The 20605-nt window shown below is 28.4% G+C and overlaps 1 protein-coding gene across 1 annotated transcript; it reads left to right on the forward strand.

The window, feature by feature from the left end:
- The first annotated feature begins 5360 nt into the window (after positions 1 to 5360).
- LOC116768578 (uncharacterized) lies at positions 5361 to 10040 on the forward strand. Its single transcript, XM_032659323.2, has 2 exons — positions 5361 to 5623; positions 9891 to 10040. Exons 1-2 carry the CDS (start codon positions 5432 to 5434, stop codon positions 10029 to 10031), a joined length of 333 nt encoding a protein of 110 aa, XP_032515214.1. The 5' UTR covers positions 5361 to 5431; the 3' UTR covers positions 10032 to 10040.
- Positions 10041 to 20605: the final 10565 nt, after the last annotated feature.

Raw genomic sequence — 20605 nt, forward strand, 5'->3', positions numbered from 1 at the left:
AGACATATTTTTAGATTTGTGAATTTTAAAGCGATAGTTCAGCTCACGGTTCCTTGAAAAACCAACATCCAAAGACACCAAAGACCATGCTATATAGGAGAAACAAGTATTACGAGACCACTAACGAACTCACTAAGAATATGTTCGTTATAAAAATTTGTTTGCGGTAGAAGTAGGAGCGAGAGCTATAACAGCCAAATCTGTCTACCACCTGCTAAAAGACTTGGGCTTGTCAAGAATTAACATCTGTTAATTCTTGTAACATGCGTCGAAGGCAGCTCTAGTAGGTTCGATTCAAATTTGGTTAGGTAGAGGGAGTAGCTTGAACAGTGGAGGTGAGCGTTTAACGCGCATTAGATAGGGGCCCCTTAAACCTACATCTGGGTCGCAAGTCTCAGGCACTGTTGAAGCTCCTCTCCCTGCAACGCGATGGACCCGGCATCCGCACGGTGAATCCATGGAATGCTGAGAGGTTTCGTTTAATTTTTATTTTGTTATATTATTTTGTTTGAAGTTTTATTCAACAAATAGATTTTTTTATCATTATCATATTGCTAAGTGGGTATTAATATGAAATTAAGGCATGCCTTCACTTAAGCATTATACTAATAAATATTTCATGCAGAAATCTACTAATTGAAAAAAAAAGACTTCAAAAACAACATAGGAACCAGGAACTAAAAAGCAAAAAATATTTTTTCACTTTAATACTATCCCCTACTCTAACCTATCTAATAATAAATTCTACATATCATGCACAAAAATCGTTTAAATACCTAACGTAGATAAACAAACTTTTTTTATTTATTTTCCAATAATCTAATTTGGTACATAAATAAATATTAACAATTTCTTAATATCTGATCATCTTTTGAAGTCGGTGCTTTCTACAGATTAAGTAACTAAACACTAATATATAATAATAGAATACTAAACTAGAACGACCTAAAAGTAACCCAAACCTAAATTAACCTACATTTATTCATATTAAAAAGATCCCGACGAATTGAGAACCTTCTCTTTTGAAGTCGATTGCTAACAAGATTACGATATCTGTATTCAATGAAGTTCAAATATAATACACCTAAAGTGTTGCTATTACTTAATGTGTATTCAGTATGGATTTTTCGGATTTGGATTTTAGGGATTTTCCTAATTTTCAGGTCTCATTGTAATCAACATGGGACCATTTGTGAAATCTGAACTTATGAATAAAAAAGAGAAATCGTTTGGCGTTGAAGTTACTCGTTCATTTGTCGCAGACATCCTTTATTCTTTTTTTATATGTTTTAGATGTTTTTCTCATTGTTGGACTTATATGTTTTTCTCATTGTTGGCATTGTCAGAACTGGACCAAATTGAAATAGGACTAAACGGGAAGCACTTGCTATAAAATAAAAAAAATCTTTAAATTGCTTTCCCCAGTCGAATGTTATTAGGTAACAAACATAAAAAAAAACTTAGACGAATTCATAACCTCCTCCTGTTTTGAAGTTGATTGAAAAGAGTTTTTTTTTTCAAAAAAAAAAATTATAGTGAAATCAAAACAATTTTTTGTTAAACAAAAATATGAAATTAAAATTTCATTGACATTTAAAGAAAGAATAAAGATCACACACTCCAGCCGGTGATTTTTGAATTCTATATTTTGTACTCAAATTATTATGTAGGAGAATTTTTCTACTAATATTTCAACAAGAAAATAGATAAAAATCTCCCATGTAACAAGTGACTTAATATTATACATAACGATATTACCTATATGTTTTTTTTTATTATTAATGGAATATAAATGTATACAGTTGTTAAAATATCTTAAAGAAGACTCGTTTTGTCAGAATTTTTGTTATTCTATAAGTAATTATATGAAGTAATGCCGAAATAAGAGAAAGTAATTGCTAAGGAATAATATTCTCTTCCTGAAAATTAACATAAAATTTTGCAGTTTTATAATCTTGGTATTTGTTTTGTTACATGTATAATATCAAACATATAATAAATTTGAACGTATATTGTTCTTGAAGTTTTTAAATATTCTGAGAACATTGTTTATTTAATTAAAAATGGCAATAGAAACGGATAATGTTTAAAAGATAAACTTCTGCTTGAGGTATTTTTTTGAAAAGTAGGAAACTTCTATAAAGGTAAATGTGGTTTTTATCCGTTAAAACTTCGTATGTGTGTTTATGGTTTTCATTTAATAAAATCTGTGCAGTGCTGTATTAAAAAAGACGGGGACTTTTTATTCTTAAGACTTTTTTATTGCTTAAAAGATCTCTATATGAAATAAACAAAAAACGAGACAAGAAACGAATCATTGAACTTTCATAACAGCATAAAAGATTACAAAAGCGGAAAGTTATTGCTTTGATGTGTATTGCCTGATGTCTGACGAAGAAAATTGTACTGAGATTTACTTCAGAATTATTTATTTGAAAAATAAATATGTATTCTAAATTAATATTTATTTATAAGTTACGTCTTACTTTTATATCCATAAATATATGCAATAAAGAGGTTACACATACAATTAATTTGGTTAGGGCGTATCGTGTGAGGTTTACAAGGAATATATCATAATTTTTTTTTCATCTTGACATATATTTCATCACATTTTCTTGATAATAATAAAACACTAATACACGTCAAAAAAATCTTTCCTGGCAGTCAACTTCCCTCAAAAAAAATCGAAGGAGACAAATATGATTAAATTTTAATCATACAATTTTGAATTAAAACTTTCTTATAGTTATGAAAGGACTTTTTGTATCAAAAGTTTGCCCTTCTATAATTTAAAACACTCCTATAAAGTTTGGTATTTTTATAGTAATTTTACCTATGTCATTTCAAAAAAAATTTTATTTAATACATTTTTTTTTACTAAACTCCGGGTAACTGCAACTAGCGTAAATTATTATGCTAGTCTTGGGTCGAACTACATTGTTTAACTCGCAACACGTCCACAAAGCAAATGAAGTCTTAATTGAATCACTAAATAACATTTTTTTACGAATAATTTTAATGTTATGTAATACACAAACATTCTAATGACACCTAAAAACAATGCTTCTTTATGAAACATTGGAGATTCTAACCAAAATGTATGAGAGCAGATCTTAAAAAATGTCGGTGATAAAAAATTATATTTCAAGACGAATCGTTGTACATAACGACAAATGTATATAGTCATTTTAGCGAAGGAACACAAAAAGGATAAATGAGTTCCACGTTATATTGCCCCACAAACTGGGTTCGCCTGCTTCTTCCCTAAGCGATTTTTCATGAGCCATACCGTTAATGTGTACAAACGCTCTTGGCTTCAGCGGCATACTCTTTTGCAGAAAATAAATTATGCTCAGAGTAGCTGGGCAGGCGCGTTATAAAGAATTCCTTTTGCAGATAACTAAGTTATTTTTGTATTTAGTTTTTACTCGACTTAGCGATCTGGTAGTATCTATAAAGAACAAAATGTAGCCTATAAACAAAGTAAATATATAGAGCATTTAGCCTTGAAATTTTTTTGCTTGGAGCTTTACTACTGCATTATATATTTTCATTTAGGGTTTAACGTGGTTTTATACTAGGAGTTGCTTCTCCAACATAAATGTATGTATATAGAACACAATATAAATGTTTGAATTTTCTAGATTTCATTAATTTTCCTTAATTTTATTCAAACTGATTCTAGCATTGTGTAGAATGAACATATGGGAACAATTTATTGCTCTATTTGTATTCACTTTGGTGGGTGGATACGTTCGCATCATAACTCTCTGTAACAAGATACACTAAGCCGAGGTTATCAGCTTACATATGATATCATTCTAATTAAAATGTATACTACATCTTAATTTTGGTACTCTGAGATGGGTAGTTATTTTTTTGTTTAACGTGTAATTGATTTTTGGTAATATGTTTGTATTGAATTAAAATTTAAAGTCATAATAAAATAAAATATAAGTACATGCAGGTTTTAAATGTGCTACTTGCTTGCTTTACAGTAACTTTATTAAATAAGCCATTACAGCTAGAATTAGGTACAAGAAGCATTTTATATATTTTGTCCCTTATACATGAGGAATCACGTTGGAAATTCTCTTACGGATTACTTATCAATGCTTTCTAACTTTGGACCGATCATTTTTAATTATAAAGGTGATTGATTACCTGAAAATTGCACTTTACAATTCTGATATAGTAAATATTTTTGTCAGATGACTTTCATTATTTGAATTGTAACCTAGATATTTTGGTTGAAACTGTTTATGAACATATATTTGCAATTAAAATATAATTATCAAAATTAGGCAAAATATTATCCGTATAACTTTAATTTATTGCACAATTTCATTTCAATTGGTTAGCAATATAAAGTTTAGCTTCATTAATAAATAAAATAAAAACATATTATTATAAAATTTTAAACGAGTTTATATATATTCTACGTAAACCGTAAATCTTTTTACCCATGAATTAGTTTTGAAATAAGTTATTTAGTCACAATAAGTATTGATATAGGTTTTCCTTATCGCGTATACTATTATGTTGTAATATGAGTATTCATCACTTAAGGCACACTGACAGATATAAACCAAAGGGATTTACCCTATTTCTGTTCAAAAGACATTAAAAAGTATTGAGACAATAATAGTCTGTAAATAATACATTTCCGTTGGTTCATAATTTTGCTTTGACCTGACCTTTATTGCTAGCAAATCCATCACAGGACGTTTATTTCGAAGAGCACTATACAATACTCGATATAGAACATGGAATCTACATTGTTGCAAGAGCAAATTGGATTATCAGATAATTCCACAAAGACAATCCTCTACCATAAGCACTATATCCTGTTTCATGTTATCTGTTTATTTAGTGCAGTTGAACGTAGTAAGTCTTTAGAACCAAAGGAAAGCTTTTTAAATTATATAATTACAGCCTAATAAAAGTTGAGTTGAAACCAAACACTTGAAAGGTTTTCAGAAAAGCAGCGTAATAAAAGATGTATTCTTTAAATCTTACTGTGAAACGCCAAAGAATTGTAGTACATTGAGTTGAAATCAAATAATTTGCTGTATGGATAACTTATTCTTTCTATGTATTACTGATATATATATATATATATATATATATATATATCTGACGACTTCAGCTAAAAAATAAGTCTTCTGTGTTATTCTACCGTCTTAGGTATATAAAAAATATCTAATTTAATATTGGCTTGTTAGCTTCATTGAATATCAAACAAATATGCTTTATAAAATACAAGATACAAATCACCTGCTGACTCATAGACTCGTTGATCCATTTCAAGACTTAATATGTGTTTTCCTCTTTTAAGATAAACAGTTTTTTATTTGAGTACGTAAGCGCAGTGTCAATCAGTCGACCAGCGTACTTGTTCGAGTAAATACGTGAAACGAACATTAAAATGAAGACTGCACACATTGTATTTGTGGTTCTTGTATCTTTTCTTTGCGTCTGTCATTGCAAAGATCTTATTGTTGGAACCAGTTTTAACAATCGATTGCTTTGGCAAGAAAAAGCAGAGTATAATGCCATCCCGCTCAAAAAGAGAGTCAAGGAAGTATTCTATTCGGATCCAGGACAACAAATTATAAAGGTAATCATGTCTATATAAAATTTACTCACCGATTCTTTTAAGAAAAAATGACACAAAATGTGTAAATACTTTTATATGAATAGTTTAAGATTCACTCTAGTAGTTTCAAAAACCTTAATAATAAACTTTACTATAAGAAACATCATCACAATTTATCATTGAAACAAAAATTTATTTATTTAAACTAAATGCGACTAAAAATAATATCATTTATCTGTTATCATATTTCTCGGTGTATGATTTGAAATAGAAACACAACGTTAAAAATAATCCAAATATTATTTTACTATTTGTCAATTCAAAAGCATCAAATGGTTTCATTTTATGCCCGATAAAATACAATTCCACACCAAAACTATTATAGTTTCCTCTACATAATATGTTTCGTGTATGGAATAAATATTATGAGTTATTTTATATATATATAATTTACGACTATGTAACCTACTTTTATTGTAATGCGTAAATTATTCAATTGGTTCTTTTTGTGCCGTACTAAGTCATGAGTCAGAGATTGACCTTCGGCCTGTCTTTTTATAGATCTGACAGCTTTTGTCATCCTCATATAAAACATTCTGCTCAAACATTTTGATTGACCTTTTTCAAGATACCTTAAGGAATTTTCCTGTTTCTTTGTTGTAATGAGTCGATAATATTTATTGCACACAAGTATGTACGTGTGGGTATATGCTTAGTTTAAAAATATTTTTACATAGGTATACTTCGATTTATTCATATGTTGTGAATATATGACGTTATGAGAAGGTCGTAATGTGCTAAGATAACCCTGACATACATTTAACGGAGAAAACGCGATATATTTTATTACTTAAAAGACGTCGTAATTTAATTTAATTACCTATAGTTTTTCATGCCTTATATTTTAAAAATATTGAAGGATTCCGTATCATAAATGTTTGACAAAAATAAATCAAGTTATATTTAATTGTGTAGTATTTATATTACAATAGTTATAAAAACAAATCTTACATGTCCTACTTGAGCGATACTAGTGAAATTTATTCACAAAGTAATAATAAACAAAAAATGTACCTTTGCAAAAACATTTTTCTATTATTCTTAATATTAAGTTTTTGTTGTACAATATATACCTAGACTATCCCATAATGAACTGGCCTGATATAGTTCAACACGACATGTTGTATTACATTAAATAGAACGTTTATCCTGTACTTAAAATAGGAAACACGCATCGACATGAAATGCTTAGTCTTAGTTAAGCAGGTATTTGAATAACGAGAGTCGGGTATTTTCTCAAAATGTTGAAAAGTGATTATTGAAGTGTCATGAAATATCCGTTTAAAAAAGGTTTATCCCTTGCCCAAATAAAAGAAAAATTGGATGGCATGTGTAAGGAGTATACCACCTCCTATCACGCAATGAAAAATTGGGTGAAAGAGTTTCGCCTCGGGAGAGAAATCGTCGAAGACATTGGTCCCGATGGTCGATCTGTGGAAGTGGTCACTCCCGAAACATATGATCTTATCGAAGAGGAGGTTCTGAGTGACCACCGTTTGAAGATTAGAGAAACTGCGGCTAGGCTTAGGCTCTCTAAAAGTTCCGTTCATCGTGCAATCCATGGACATCTCACATGAAAAATATGAGCGCAAGATGGATACCGAAACTTTTTTCAGCGGTACAGAGAAGGAAAGAGTAATCAAGCGGCTAGTGACTAGCGATGAAATTATAATTTCGTTTTTTTTTTGTGTATCACAAAGCAACCCCGAGTCTATGAAATGAAGTTATGAGAGTGAAAAGTCCCCCAGAAAGGATAAGGTGCTACAATCGGCTAAAAAACTGATAAGCACAATCGTTTGGGATATTCTAGTCATTTTTATTTTGATTGTGGATTATCAAGAACACAATGTTTCTTTAATATACAAATTATCAGACAAGATAATCGATAAACAAAGAGATAAACTGTCTAAAGGTGTCCTGTTGTTCCATGACTACGCCCTTGTTCATACCGCTGGTATTTCGAAGAATAAAATTCGTCAAAGCGTATTCACAGAAGTCAAATATTCACCTTACAGTTCAAACGTGGTTCCATCCAACTATTATTTATTTCGAAATTAAAAGGGGGACTTAAAAGGAAGACAATTTTCAAGCGATGAAGTATTGCAAGCGGCCGTCTTCGATCATTTTGAGATTAAAATTTGTGATTATTTTTATAAAGGTTTAGAGTTTTTCATTCACAGATGTCAGAAATGTTTTAGTAATCACAATGATATTAGTTATTATTTTTTTTAGATTAATTTCCTATTTTTTTAATAGTAAGCACAATTTATTATTGGACCGCCAACGTTTATACATATGTAAATAAAAAGGCAATTTTATTAATATTGCTTTTGAAATGAACACATTAAAATCAAAATGAACAATTAGACAAAAAGAAATAAAAGTTATTTATTTAATAAACAACTGGCTGGCAATGAAAATGCACTAATATAGTTCGTCTGACATTTACGAGGGTGTAACGCAATTTGTGAGAAATGTGACCTCAACCTCAGGTTGTTTAATAAAATTCTTGTCTGGTGGTAAGGATTGTTTTGTGTGATACAAATCTTTTGAAGGTGCCAAATGACTGTGTAGTGCTAGTTAATTCTCTCTATTTTAACGTCCACACCCAGATGTTATGGTTTAATTATAATAGTCTATTGTAATGTAGCTCACATTTCATGATAGCACGCATAAACAATGGCATGTTTGATAAGGCCAGGAAAGTTGTATTATTAGCGTGTGTTTAAAAATACCATTATTAGTAAAATATTAATAACCACCCATTCAACATTATATCAATTGTTCCAGCTGTATATTTTTCTTTCTCACAGTTTTTAAAAATTTCAGTTATACGTTAACAATTTGTACACTATACGTAATAATAGCAATAAAAAAATATGACTTAAACTTTTTTCCAGAAAAAACATATGTGGACAAATGTGTTGTATGTAATATTTTAAAATCTTAATATATACAATATGGTAAACTAAGGCGAACTTGTTTCCTTAATTAAGTTTCACGTACCCGAACTGAAAAGTAATTAATTTTTATACGGAACTTCTTTTATCATGTAAAATTTTCTGTTAGAATTTAAAAGCATCTTTACAAATTTTATGATTTATACTTAGTGAAATTTCTAATTTTCCTAGTATATAAACAATTGAATATGTGTTAAGGAAAATTATTCGATAAAACATAACTATAGAATTCTAAGAGGTACTTTATATATTTTAGTACTTATATAATGATTACTATTATTTTATATAAATATAAAATAATAACATCAGCGAAGGACAAAAATAAAGTCTTTTGGTTTAACTTCTTAACGTAATAATCTGTAAAAATATATAATTTAATATATTTTTTTGAATAGCGCTCGCTAGGGACAAGATCATTGACCTAAATGACCCAAAGTTTATCTTACTAAGATACCATAACTGTGTAAGCATAAAGAATTAACAGAAATATATATGAACTCGAAGGGGATATAATTCTAGTATAATTTAGTCTTTAGTATCAATTAATTAAGATAATGTTACTCATTTAATATTAACCACAATTTAACATTTAAAATATCTAAAAAATAAGTCAACAATTTCTAAAACAAATAACTGTAATCTAAATAAATTAAATCGGTTTTAAGATGAACTGTGGATAAAAGTGAAAACAAAAATGTCACTTGTTATGCATATGTATATCATTTCCACTACGTTGTGAGTAAAAACAATAAGATTCACGTCTCAGCGGAATTTACATGAAAAACGAAAACAAAAATTCATCGTATAATAAGATAGGATGTTAATAAATGGTTCAAGTCGCGTTGTTTTGTATTTTATTAATGCATGGCAAAGCTTTTCATGAACACGAGGTATTTTGGGATTGAATAGATTTCAACCCTTTATTGAAACGTCGCGATGTACGGAACGAGCGATGATTAAAACAACATCGCTTGCAGAGGCCTCGGTGTAATTAATTATTTTGCTGTGAATTCTCCTTTATCTTTACACACATAAATATATGTAAACTAGTACGTCTGCCTGATTGTCTCATACCAATAAGATTTATGAGATACGATTTAATAAAATTTAATATGTATAATAAACATTGTGTTTTAAATTTATAATTTTCTTATTAATTTCACAAAATATATAAGAAGTGTGGATGTGATTTACAATTATTGTTAATAAACAACTCAAACACACTTTTCTATTATTGTTAATGAAAGTTGACATTAATTTATTTACAGGGAATAATTGCCAGGGATTTGGATCACACAGACGCTTTAGCTACAATAACCGCTGGAGGAGTAGGCCAGTCGTACGCCAATATCAGACTCAAGAGTGAAAGAGGATCGGGTCTCAACTACCAAATTGAAATATACGTTTAAAAATTGTGATATGTGCTTTTTATATTAAAAATGCTTACTATAATCTGAACTTAAATACATCGGTTACCAAAAAAGCGTATATATATTTTTCGTATATTTCTCGTTTCTAATTCTCTAAGCAATCACATAGACTGAGCGTCCAATTCTGTTAACTGATGCATCAAATAAAAACTGTTGGTTTAATAGTTTGAGTTTTTTAAATACCATGTATTTATTTGTTTACTTTATTGTCCAACAAACGTTAAATAGAAATTAAATATTAATATTCTCTAAATTTCATAGGCATACAGACAAAGACAACAGCAAATAAAACATGTACGATGGTCTCCATTCTGTATATAAATTAATTAATATTTGTTTATTTATTGATTATAAATTAATGTACCATATATATTAGCTAGAACTAATGTACGGTTAACGAGAAGTAATACAAAGTCAACCTCCGGAATTATGAAAATATATAATTTTTTTTGCTTTGCATTATGCACATGCTCATGCTCATTTATCGTTGCTAGTGAGAGGTTTTAGTGAAAAACAACACAATAACCACACCTTAACCATTTTATTATTAGATGTGCCTAAGGCGAATTTTGCTTGTCAAAAAACTAAAGGGGCCAATGAAAGGATACTGTTTTGTTATGATTGAGGAAAAAAAGACTGCATAGCTGGAAGAGTTCAATGCTGAACCATTAAGTTTTATATTTTTACTGTGATATCGGCTTGGATAAAAAAGTGAGAGTTTTTGATTTACATCCAGATATTATATGTGAAAAAATACTTTGATTTCAAGCACAAATAAACAAATCTTATCTTATAGATTTGTTACTGTAAATTGTGTTCATTTGATACAAACCTAAATGTACATAATAGATTGGTTACTATATACCTTTACGATATTAATTAAATTTAGCAAAACCACAGTAGTGCGGTTAATAGTGTCCGATACACGAATTACCGAACTGTACATCATAAACATTGGTAACTCAGATTAACATGTAGTTGCAAATTAATGCAATTTATTTCACCAAGCTCTGAAAATACATGCACTTAGTGTCTGAATATACGTCCTTTTAACGCATATTAATTGTGAAGTTGGATAAAGGTGTAAGATTTTTATTTATGTTTGTTTTGTTGATACAACAAACGATTTTTAGAGAACGTTAGCTATTTCGCAAAATTGTATTTCAATAACATATATCAAGAACGTATTATTGGAAGAAAGCAATTTTTTTTTATTGTAAGTGAAAAACTTAAATCGGTTTTTTTTGAAAACGTGTACTCTTTTTCTCTTGATGTCTGACAAAATATTGTCATCGCTTTTGTGTGATTTGGGTGATTGCAAACAAAGACGAGACAGCAAGATTTACGATTCAACGGCATCATATATGGTGATTTCCAATAAACCGGCTGTCGATTGTCCAACAGGTGATTTGAAGGGTTGCATTCCTAAATGTTTTATTACTACAGAACACGTGGTTTAACATAGATAGTTTTTTCTATCTTTTTATATTTCATCCTACTAAAGTTGGCATTCTGCATCTTCATATATTTAATACTATACGTTTATATTATATTTCAGACAAACGGTCAATCTATATTTAAATATAAACAAGTATAAATAAAATATAACAGCGTCATTAGGATTAAGACATTAATTATGTTATAACTGTACAAAATTTGCTGGTCTACATTTATTTTTAATGTATGTGTTCCAACAAATTACTATTTCGTTAGGGGATTAACCAAAATAAATATATAAGACTATCAATTAATAAAAGAGGCTAAATCTCCTTTAAAATAAAACGTCTGGCTTTAAACAGTTTTATTCCTTATCCTCACAATACCCTCAATCATCGAGGATTATCTGTTGAGAAGAATTCTTCAATAATCTAATTTATGGGCGCAAGGAAAAGGGATTGGATAAAACGAATTGTGCTTTTATTCTTTTTTTAATAATTAAACATGCCTTATATCTTAAGTTATCTTCGATATTTTTGCTTGTATGATAGGTCAATAATATTTAACTCAAAATGTGAATATTTTTATTTTTATTGGCATTTTAATGATGAGAAAAATAAAATCACACTTTTTTTTTTACACAAAACCAAATTCTTCAGGACTTCATCCAGGAAAAAATAAAATATTATTTTTTGCTGTTGTTAAAGTGAATCATTTTTATGTTATTGATAGCAACATCGTAAAATTTATCACATGAACTTTGTATGGGTCATTCAAACACAATATCAGGACCATAACTTCATTTTTTACGTTTAACTGATTATAAACATTATTGTTTACAAATTCTCTTATTATATGTGAAACATTTGTAATATTTATAGGTATTAAGTGGAATTTGACATTTAATTGTTAGTCATAGATAGTTGATTACTATTACTTTCTTTATACTATTTATTACTATTACTTTCTCTATAGTATCTTTATAATATTTTCGAGTACGGATTATGGTAATACACTTATAATCATTATTCCGAAAATGCAATGATCTCTCAAATTTTATAAATAATGTCAGCATTAATTCGTTAATGGATTTTTAAAGCCTTCAACTAACATTCCTTTTTCTTGTCCACAAAGCTGCGATTGCTAAAACTTCGGAGACAAGGCCTTTTGTTGTCAGAACTTTTGTTACTGTTTTCTTCATGATGGTAGAACTGGTGGTTATCACTGTATTCCTGTCCACCTTTAAATATTGCTCACTCTTCCAAGTTAATATTAATAATAATGCTGACTAGTGCATTGTCGATAATAGTTCACATATATTTTTATTAAGGGTTTTTTTTAAAAACATTATCTATTAGAACTTACACCAACAAAGATCCATGTAAGTTTGATGAGGTGACGATATATCGTTTATATACTGTTTAAAATATAAAACGACCGGCAAAAATTTGAAGACGATTTTATACGACCTCAGCTGCTGTTAATAAATGTGACCATATAATTTCATACAGCAATTTTAATATAATAAACAGTACCTTAATTAAATTTTTTATTAGTTTCAAGAGTATTTAATGTCAGATAACGTCATTAAAAACTTTTTAATTTTATGCATGTCCTGGAGATTACTACCTTTAAAATAGTTAAAATTAAGTCGACATTTCACATTTATATTACACTAAATTTTTCGGATACTACTTCCGCATTTTATTTTATAAAAGCAAAGTATTTTTGCAAAAACAGAAACATTTATATATATATATGTATGTATGTAGTAACTACGTATGTAATTATTAGGATAATAATGACAGAAGTGGGTGGTTTAACTATGTATACTAAGTCGTCTTTACGGCTTTCATTAATATTCAGACCATGAATACTGGAATTATCTAGTTGCTTCTACTTTAAATTGAAAAAGGTTTAAGAGGCACTAACTACAGAAGTAAATTAATTACCAAACTAAGAACGGAATCTAAAGTCCTTGATTAAATAGTGATTAAAAGTTTGTAGTAAGAAATGCGGCGTTTTAACAATCATCATATATTTATTTGTAATTGATGGAAGCATGTTAATGATTTACAGAACTGACACATTTCAGTACATAATCACGTAGCGCAATTAGAAAGTATTGTGCGCTTGGGAATCGTTACTTTATTACCAACTCAACGAAAATACATTGTATTTAAAGATCTGGATTAAGCAATTTCGTACTTATATAGAAAATTCAGTTCGTATCTTTTTTATAAAAGATAAATACAGCGCAGATAATATTTTTATACAATATAAGGATACTTTATATATAACTAAATCGTCTAGAATTATAATGACATCATACGCCTGTCTTTCTGTCGTCTGATTACGGTTTAAAAGTAGACCAAACATCGGGAAAAATTAGAAATGATAAAATAAAAAACGCATAGTTATCTGAAAAACTTAGTTTCATTTAAATATTTCAAAGTTCATGTTTTCTTTAATAATTAAAATATATTTTTAGTTTTATATAAAGCTATGAGTATATTTACTAATATATTTTAATTAACTTTCCACAACATTGAAACCAATTCTTTTTTTTATATTAATTTTAATTTATTGAATTTTACTCGAAAATAACAACTGTGCTACTTAAAAATCTGAATGAAATTAAAGTTAGTATTATTTTTTTTTTTTGGCTTTTGTTTATGAATAATAGACAGAATATTTATAATAATATCATTGTTGTCTATTTCTGCAATATCTCCTGAAGAGACATAGATTGTGTGTGTTTGAATTTTTATTTTTTGGGCTGCTTAAATACTTGTTTGATATATATTATAAAATTGTGAAACTTAAATACTTATTTATAGTGTTACTGATATTACTGGGGTTACTGGTGTTACTGATGTGTCACTGATATTAGATAGATGTGTCGATAGTTAGGTAAGATTTATATGTAAAATACTTTGTGTCTGTAATAAACTGATAAAATTACTTTACTTCGAATTTCTGACAACATTCTTGAAAACAGTAATTTATTGATATAAATTTATCGATATTTAAAGATTTTCCGAAACAATTTTTCGAAACACTCAAATAAATTTATTCTGTATAGCTTTAGCTTATCGTGTTGAGGTTTCTAAAACAGAAAACAAACGCGTCGCTTCTAATAAAAGAAGATTTTCGATTATTATCTCATATCATTAGATTTATTTTAAAATAAGAGACTGTATCGCTATACCTTCTGTTTGTAATTTCATTTAGTAAAAAGTCAATTTTGGTGATATTGAAAAAACATCGCCTTTGCATTCTACATTCGTTAGTAATAGTTAGACACATTTTAAATTGAAACCAACTACAATATGTGCCTGTCTCAATCCGTTTAACTCGATAGTTACTGTCTAGAAAATAGTATTTAATATAAATGAGTTTAACAATAATTATATGTCATAGGTGAGCGAAATGTTTCAAAAGTAGCAGCGAAATGTTTGGTCCTATATATAAGATGCCTGGAATATTAAAAGAAGTTTGTCCTACTACGCGCTACAGACCAGATTTCATGGAAGAATAATTAAAGCATGACGAGTATGCCAACAAACGCCTTCCTTGACTATATTGAATGGAATGCAATTATCAAGCTCATAATGCCTTCATACTAATGAAATTCATTTTTTTTAAACCCATTCTGGAAATTAATCAGGTAAATGCCAGGATAGGATATTTCCAAGGAAATATAATTTTATTTTTATTCTGCACAATACGATAGATCTCTGTAACATAAATAAATAATTCATAATAGGTCAATATGTATTTTTAAATTAACGTCTCAAATATTATTTGGATGAAAAGTAGTATTTTTTTAGTTGTTTACCGCAAACTGAAATCTAATTTAGAATTTTAATATTCTAACAATGACTTTTTTCAAAAGTTTATATTGAACAAACATAAAATCAAACATTGAAATGTCTTAGAATCATTTAAATTGTTGTCTGATACTAAGAAAAAAAGAAATTCTTAAATTTATTATGTTAGCTTCGGTACCTCATACTGTAATAGCATAAATAGAGAATATGCTCCTGAAATAAAACCAGCTCTGGGATCATCAGTCATAGGTCTTAGAACCAGGAATAAAACAATTCATATAATTAAAATTAACTCCTCACATGTTACAAATAATTTTTGCAAAAGAGTACAGCTGGAAAATTATTTATACTTTTTGTTTAACACCTGTATTGTGCTATTTTTATTTTAGAAGAAAATATATCGTCTTTATGTCTAAAAAGGTTGGGCTTACAAGTTTTCATAAAGAGAGGAAAAAATCTTGTAAATGTATTTCTTTATGTAGAGGTCATAAAGGTAATGTTACCGCGTTTACATCTAATTTATTACAGTTAAAAGTGAAAGAGGTGAAGAGTTGCAATCTGAGAAAAAGTTTTATATTATGGTTCCCCAAAAAGAAATATAAATCAAGGGTTCAAAGTGTTTAACTTTGGAAACTTGTCTAAAATTTAGGGTCATCTACTGTTTAATTAATGACTACAATTAATTTTATTAATCAAGGGTATACTTATTTGATACGCGGTTTATGTGAAATTGCTATAATTTTTATTGAAACAAACGTTAACTTTTGTTTTATTTCTAGTTTCTAGTTTGTTAAAGATTACTCTTAGGGTAAACGCAATTTAGGTATTGTCATTGATTTTGTATACAAAATAAGTGGAAAGGCAAAAAATATAGCGGGAACATTACAATTCTTATAACTTTTTTAAATTCGCGATAACATTCTCTCAAGATTCAGGATAGAAAATAATTATAGAAGGTATATTATGAAAAGGAAAGCTTTTTACCTTTGATCTTTGTTATTTCCTTCTCCCGCTTAAATGGTTTAAGACGGAAAGTAAAATAAACTAAGATATATAAAATACAAAGTATTACGTGATAGAGATTTTTTGTTAAGTTTAGCATTGTACAATGTAATACATACTATTTCGAAAAGAAAGAGAGCACAGCAGATAAACAAACCAGTTCTATAAACGTTGCACATGTTTATTTTGAGGATTTTAGAGGTTTATTTTGAGGTATGCATTAAGAACACAATATAATATTACTCAATTTTTTTTCTTAGGGACAAAGAGTTCCAATTTACCATACATACTCGTATATTATATACAGAAAGTACTTGTTAAACCAAATGACAATACAAGTGCTTGACCCGAACTAAGCACCCTTATGTTTCCTGGACCTTTGTGTAATTAAAACACCCGAAGTTGTAGAATCATATAAATCTAAAAATGTATATGATATTGTAATAAATCATATCAAGATTATAATACACACACACACACACACATATATATATATATATATATATATATATTTGTATTTGAGAAAGTGTGCTAACATTTTTCAAAAAACTTGAGCTTATAATAAAAATCAAAGCACATCATCTACTTAAGAACCATTAATATTTTTTAATATCATAATAAACTACCATATTTATGAATAATTTAAATGAAAGTTTTACATTATGCACAAATTTGTATAAAACATACAGATTCTATAGTCCCATGATTACTTCATAGCATGAGAATAGACAATACCTATTATAGTTTCTAACTACGTGTCCAAAATAGCCAATGGCGTCCTTTATTTAACCATTTCTAAATGACAGGATCCATTAATGACCACAACTCAGGCCATTGAAGTTGCAATTTATATGTCGTTACTTTAAACTTGCGATAAAGCAAGTTTTAATAAGGGTGTGGAGCTTAAGGTGCGATTTATGGTAATTATTTGAGGTGACGTAGATTTGACACGGTATTCAACGTTAAAATTATCGTAAATATAGAGACGATGTATATTTAAGTTCTTCGTAAATTTTATTATATATCTAAGTAAGTATTCTAGTAGGTTACAAATTACAAGCTAGAACAAATATCAAAATCAAATTCTAAGCAGGTGTTACTGAGGAACCACTGTCCTATTTTTTATTCTGTACCTACTCACAAGGACATAATTTAGCCATATCTATTATCATTTCCAGCAGCCTGGGAACATTCTGGGAACACAATTTTATAGCATTTATTTTTATATCTTCCATTGACATTCGGGAATAAATGTTTTATAAACACTTTGTAACTCACAAATTTAATATATAACGCTTTTTTATTGTAATATATGTACATAACTATTATTATTCCGTAAAAATGAATATAAGATTAATGATATCCGCAAATGATACCTCTTTCAAAAGGTATCTATATAATTGAGGATGATTTACTGGAGTATGAGATGATTTCTGAGAATTAGTTGTTTCTAAATAATTAAGGAATCTGGAATAGAAATATCACTGCCAATGTACTATATAAACGATAAGGCCTTTGATATTAGTAATGTGGGAAGTAATTTGTTATTTAGATTTTAGAATTGAACAGTTGTACAATTACTGAAAACATGTCTTAATACAAATATTGTAAAAGATCACAAAACGTTGCGAATAATACTGGTTGGCAAAAGTTCCGTTCGTTTTGTAAACCTATTAAAAAACTCTTTTTTGTATATAAAAATACAATTTTATCATAAACTTCTGGAGTAGGTACACCGATGTGTTTCATCAACGATAAGATCGCCTATCGCTCATCGAGCAAGAATTTAATTACACATTTGTAAACATTAAAATAATGATTACTTAAATAAAAAGGAATAAAACAATACAGAAAGTCCTAACACTTGAGTATCCATAATTCAAGTCAAAATGTTTTCAATTATGATGTTATAACATTGTATCTATGCCTCTTATTGTTTTTGTCTTACAAGGCCTCTTTACGCCAAAACTTTTGGTTCTAAGGGTAAACTTAGTCGAGGACAGCTTTCCATTTTGTGTACTTGGTAAAATGTAACAAAAGAATTTTTAGATAAAATGTAACTGTTTTTGTCTAATTTGATGTTAGTTTAGTTGTTTTTAATGAATAAAAAATATGTAAATAGAGTTAGTTACATGACTGAAAAAAGTAATCACAAATGGATATTTATATTAAGAATTCCTGAACATATATTTTCATATAGTAATTTATGAAGATTTACTCGTTAAATCGTGAATATGTGATTGATGTTAAAAATTTAATTTTTATCGGTTGTCAAATAAATATGCATTAAAGAGTTAGAATTTTCCAGAATACTATTTTTTTTAATACTCACTATGTAGATTATTTTGAAAATGGAATATCTATCTCGGGCCATCTTTAATACGGCATTTTGACAATTTTGTTATTGAGATATAACAGATGTCATTGAAGAATACCGTTTTAATAGTAGATTATGAATTTTACTCAAAGTCAGTCAAAGCTTGTATATGGATAGCATAAAATAAACAGGGTTTTGAATATTAAAATGACATTTAAAATGGGATGCATATTTCCAAGAACGTAATATCATTTAACGCCTTTTGACTTTGAATAATAACAAGAAAATGGAAACAAAGATCTTCCAGTCTTCGAAGATAAATGAGAAGCTTTTAATATTATACAATATTGCTACTATGAAACAGGGTATACTTATTTAACTTATAAACTGAATATTTATTCAGTCCCATAAAATCAAAGCTGATAAAATAAAATGACATGATAAAAATTCGTGAACAGTTCCCGTCGACATTTTATTTAGAGTAAATAAATAGAGCTTTTTTTGTTAACATACACTTTAACATAAGTACAAAAATGGATAAATTTGTTCTATTACAAATAATTTTTTTAAGATTAGTAATCGTAGTTGTAGTAAAAGTAGTGAACTATAACAAGAATGTACTCAACTATAACACAGTACAGTAGAGCAGAGTAAATTAATGTTAGATTGTGTAAAATATTCGTTTTTCAGAGTATAAATTGTGTTGGATTGTCACCGTAATATATGAGTGATGAGGTTTCGTACACACTATTTCAATCAAGAACGTTAAAGAGTCCTAATCCATCTGGAAAATACACCATCACATATTTGTACCCATAAAATAAGATGGATTAGGCCGAATAAAGTGATTAAGGTTTTATTTCAGGTAAGTTTTATATAGAAAGGTAGAAATCGCGTTCAAAATTGTAAGCAAAGAATTGTAATAATTTTTTTATAACCTAAATTAACTTGAAGAGGCGTGTTTTAATTTTTCAATACCAATTTTAAGGTGCGTTTATTTTTCCGTGTTGTATACTGCATCTCTTTTTTTCCGCGGAGTTGGTTGAGGATAGAAGAGAATTTTATATATTGTGATAGAAGGCGTTGGTATAGAAAATACTTTAAATATTATTAAACAATTAAAATCAGTGTTTTCAACTAAAACCAATATTATGTACTATTATTTTACATGTGCTTGTTGACTGATGTTTATATTGCTACTACACTCTATCCAACGTCGTACGCATTACATTTTATGTTTTAAAATGCCAAATACCTTTTGCTTATCAACAACATAGCTTCCTTTATTTAAATAGGAACAATAATTTTTTAGAAGAGTTCAGTATATTATAAAACAGTCTTTCATAACATGTTTTGGCTTGCTATTTATGGATTACTTCCATGGTAATTTATCATAATAATTTAGTTTTTAATGACAGTAAGGTTTTAAATTTTTTAACAATACATGTCTATGTTTTTAAATGCCACTCCTAATATTCAAACTTCTTTGAAACAGAAGTCTATGCTAAAATTCACACAAATGTAACAACGTTTGAAACAAGGGTTCTCATGGATTGGGCACGATCCATCACTTGACACGAAGGTTTTACCAGTGGACGTTCCTTCAACGTCATTTTTGCCTTTCACTTGATAAACTATCCATTTCTACTAAATTACTAATACAAAGATTTTTTTGGATGAATACTAAACATAGTGAAAGTGAAACATATTAAAAAAATCCTTTTTCATCGTTTGTCTAGTATACGATAAATAAGAAACTTGTTCAATTAGTATCATATAAGTGACTTTTCATCTGTATCAATATTACACTAAATAAGATTCCCTGGTTAAACCCTACAAGTACTGTTAAAAAAATCCCTATAATGTTTTTTTTTTTCAATTTGTAATAGAGGTATAAAATTTTGCGTATGTATTAATTTTACGTGATAAAATTACTTACATACTTAGGTCTAAACAAGCAATAA

This window comes from Danaus plexippus, chromosome 4 (genome assembly GCF_018135715.1).
Source record: "Danaus plexippus chromosome 4, MEX_DaPlex, whole genome shotgun sequence".
Taxonomy (NCBI): domain Eukaryota; kingdom Metazoa; phylum Arthropoda; class Insecta; order Lepidoptera; family Nymphalidae; genus Danaus; species Danaus plexippus.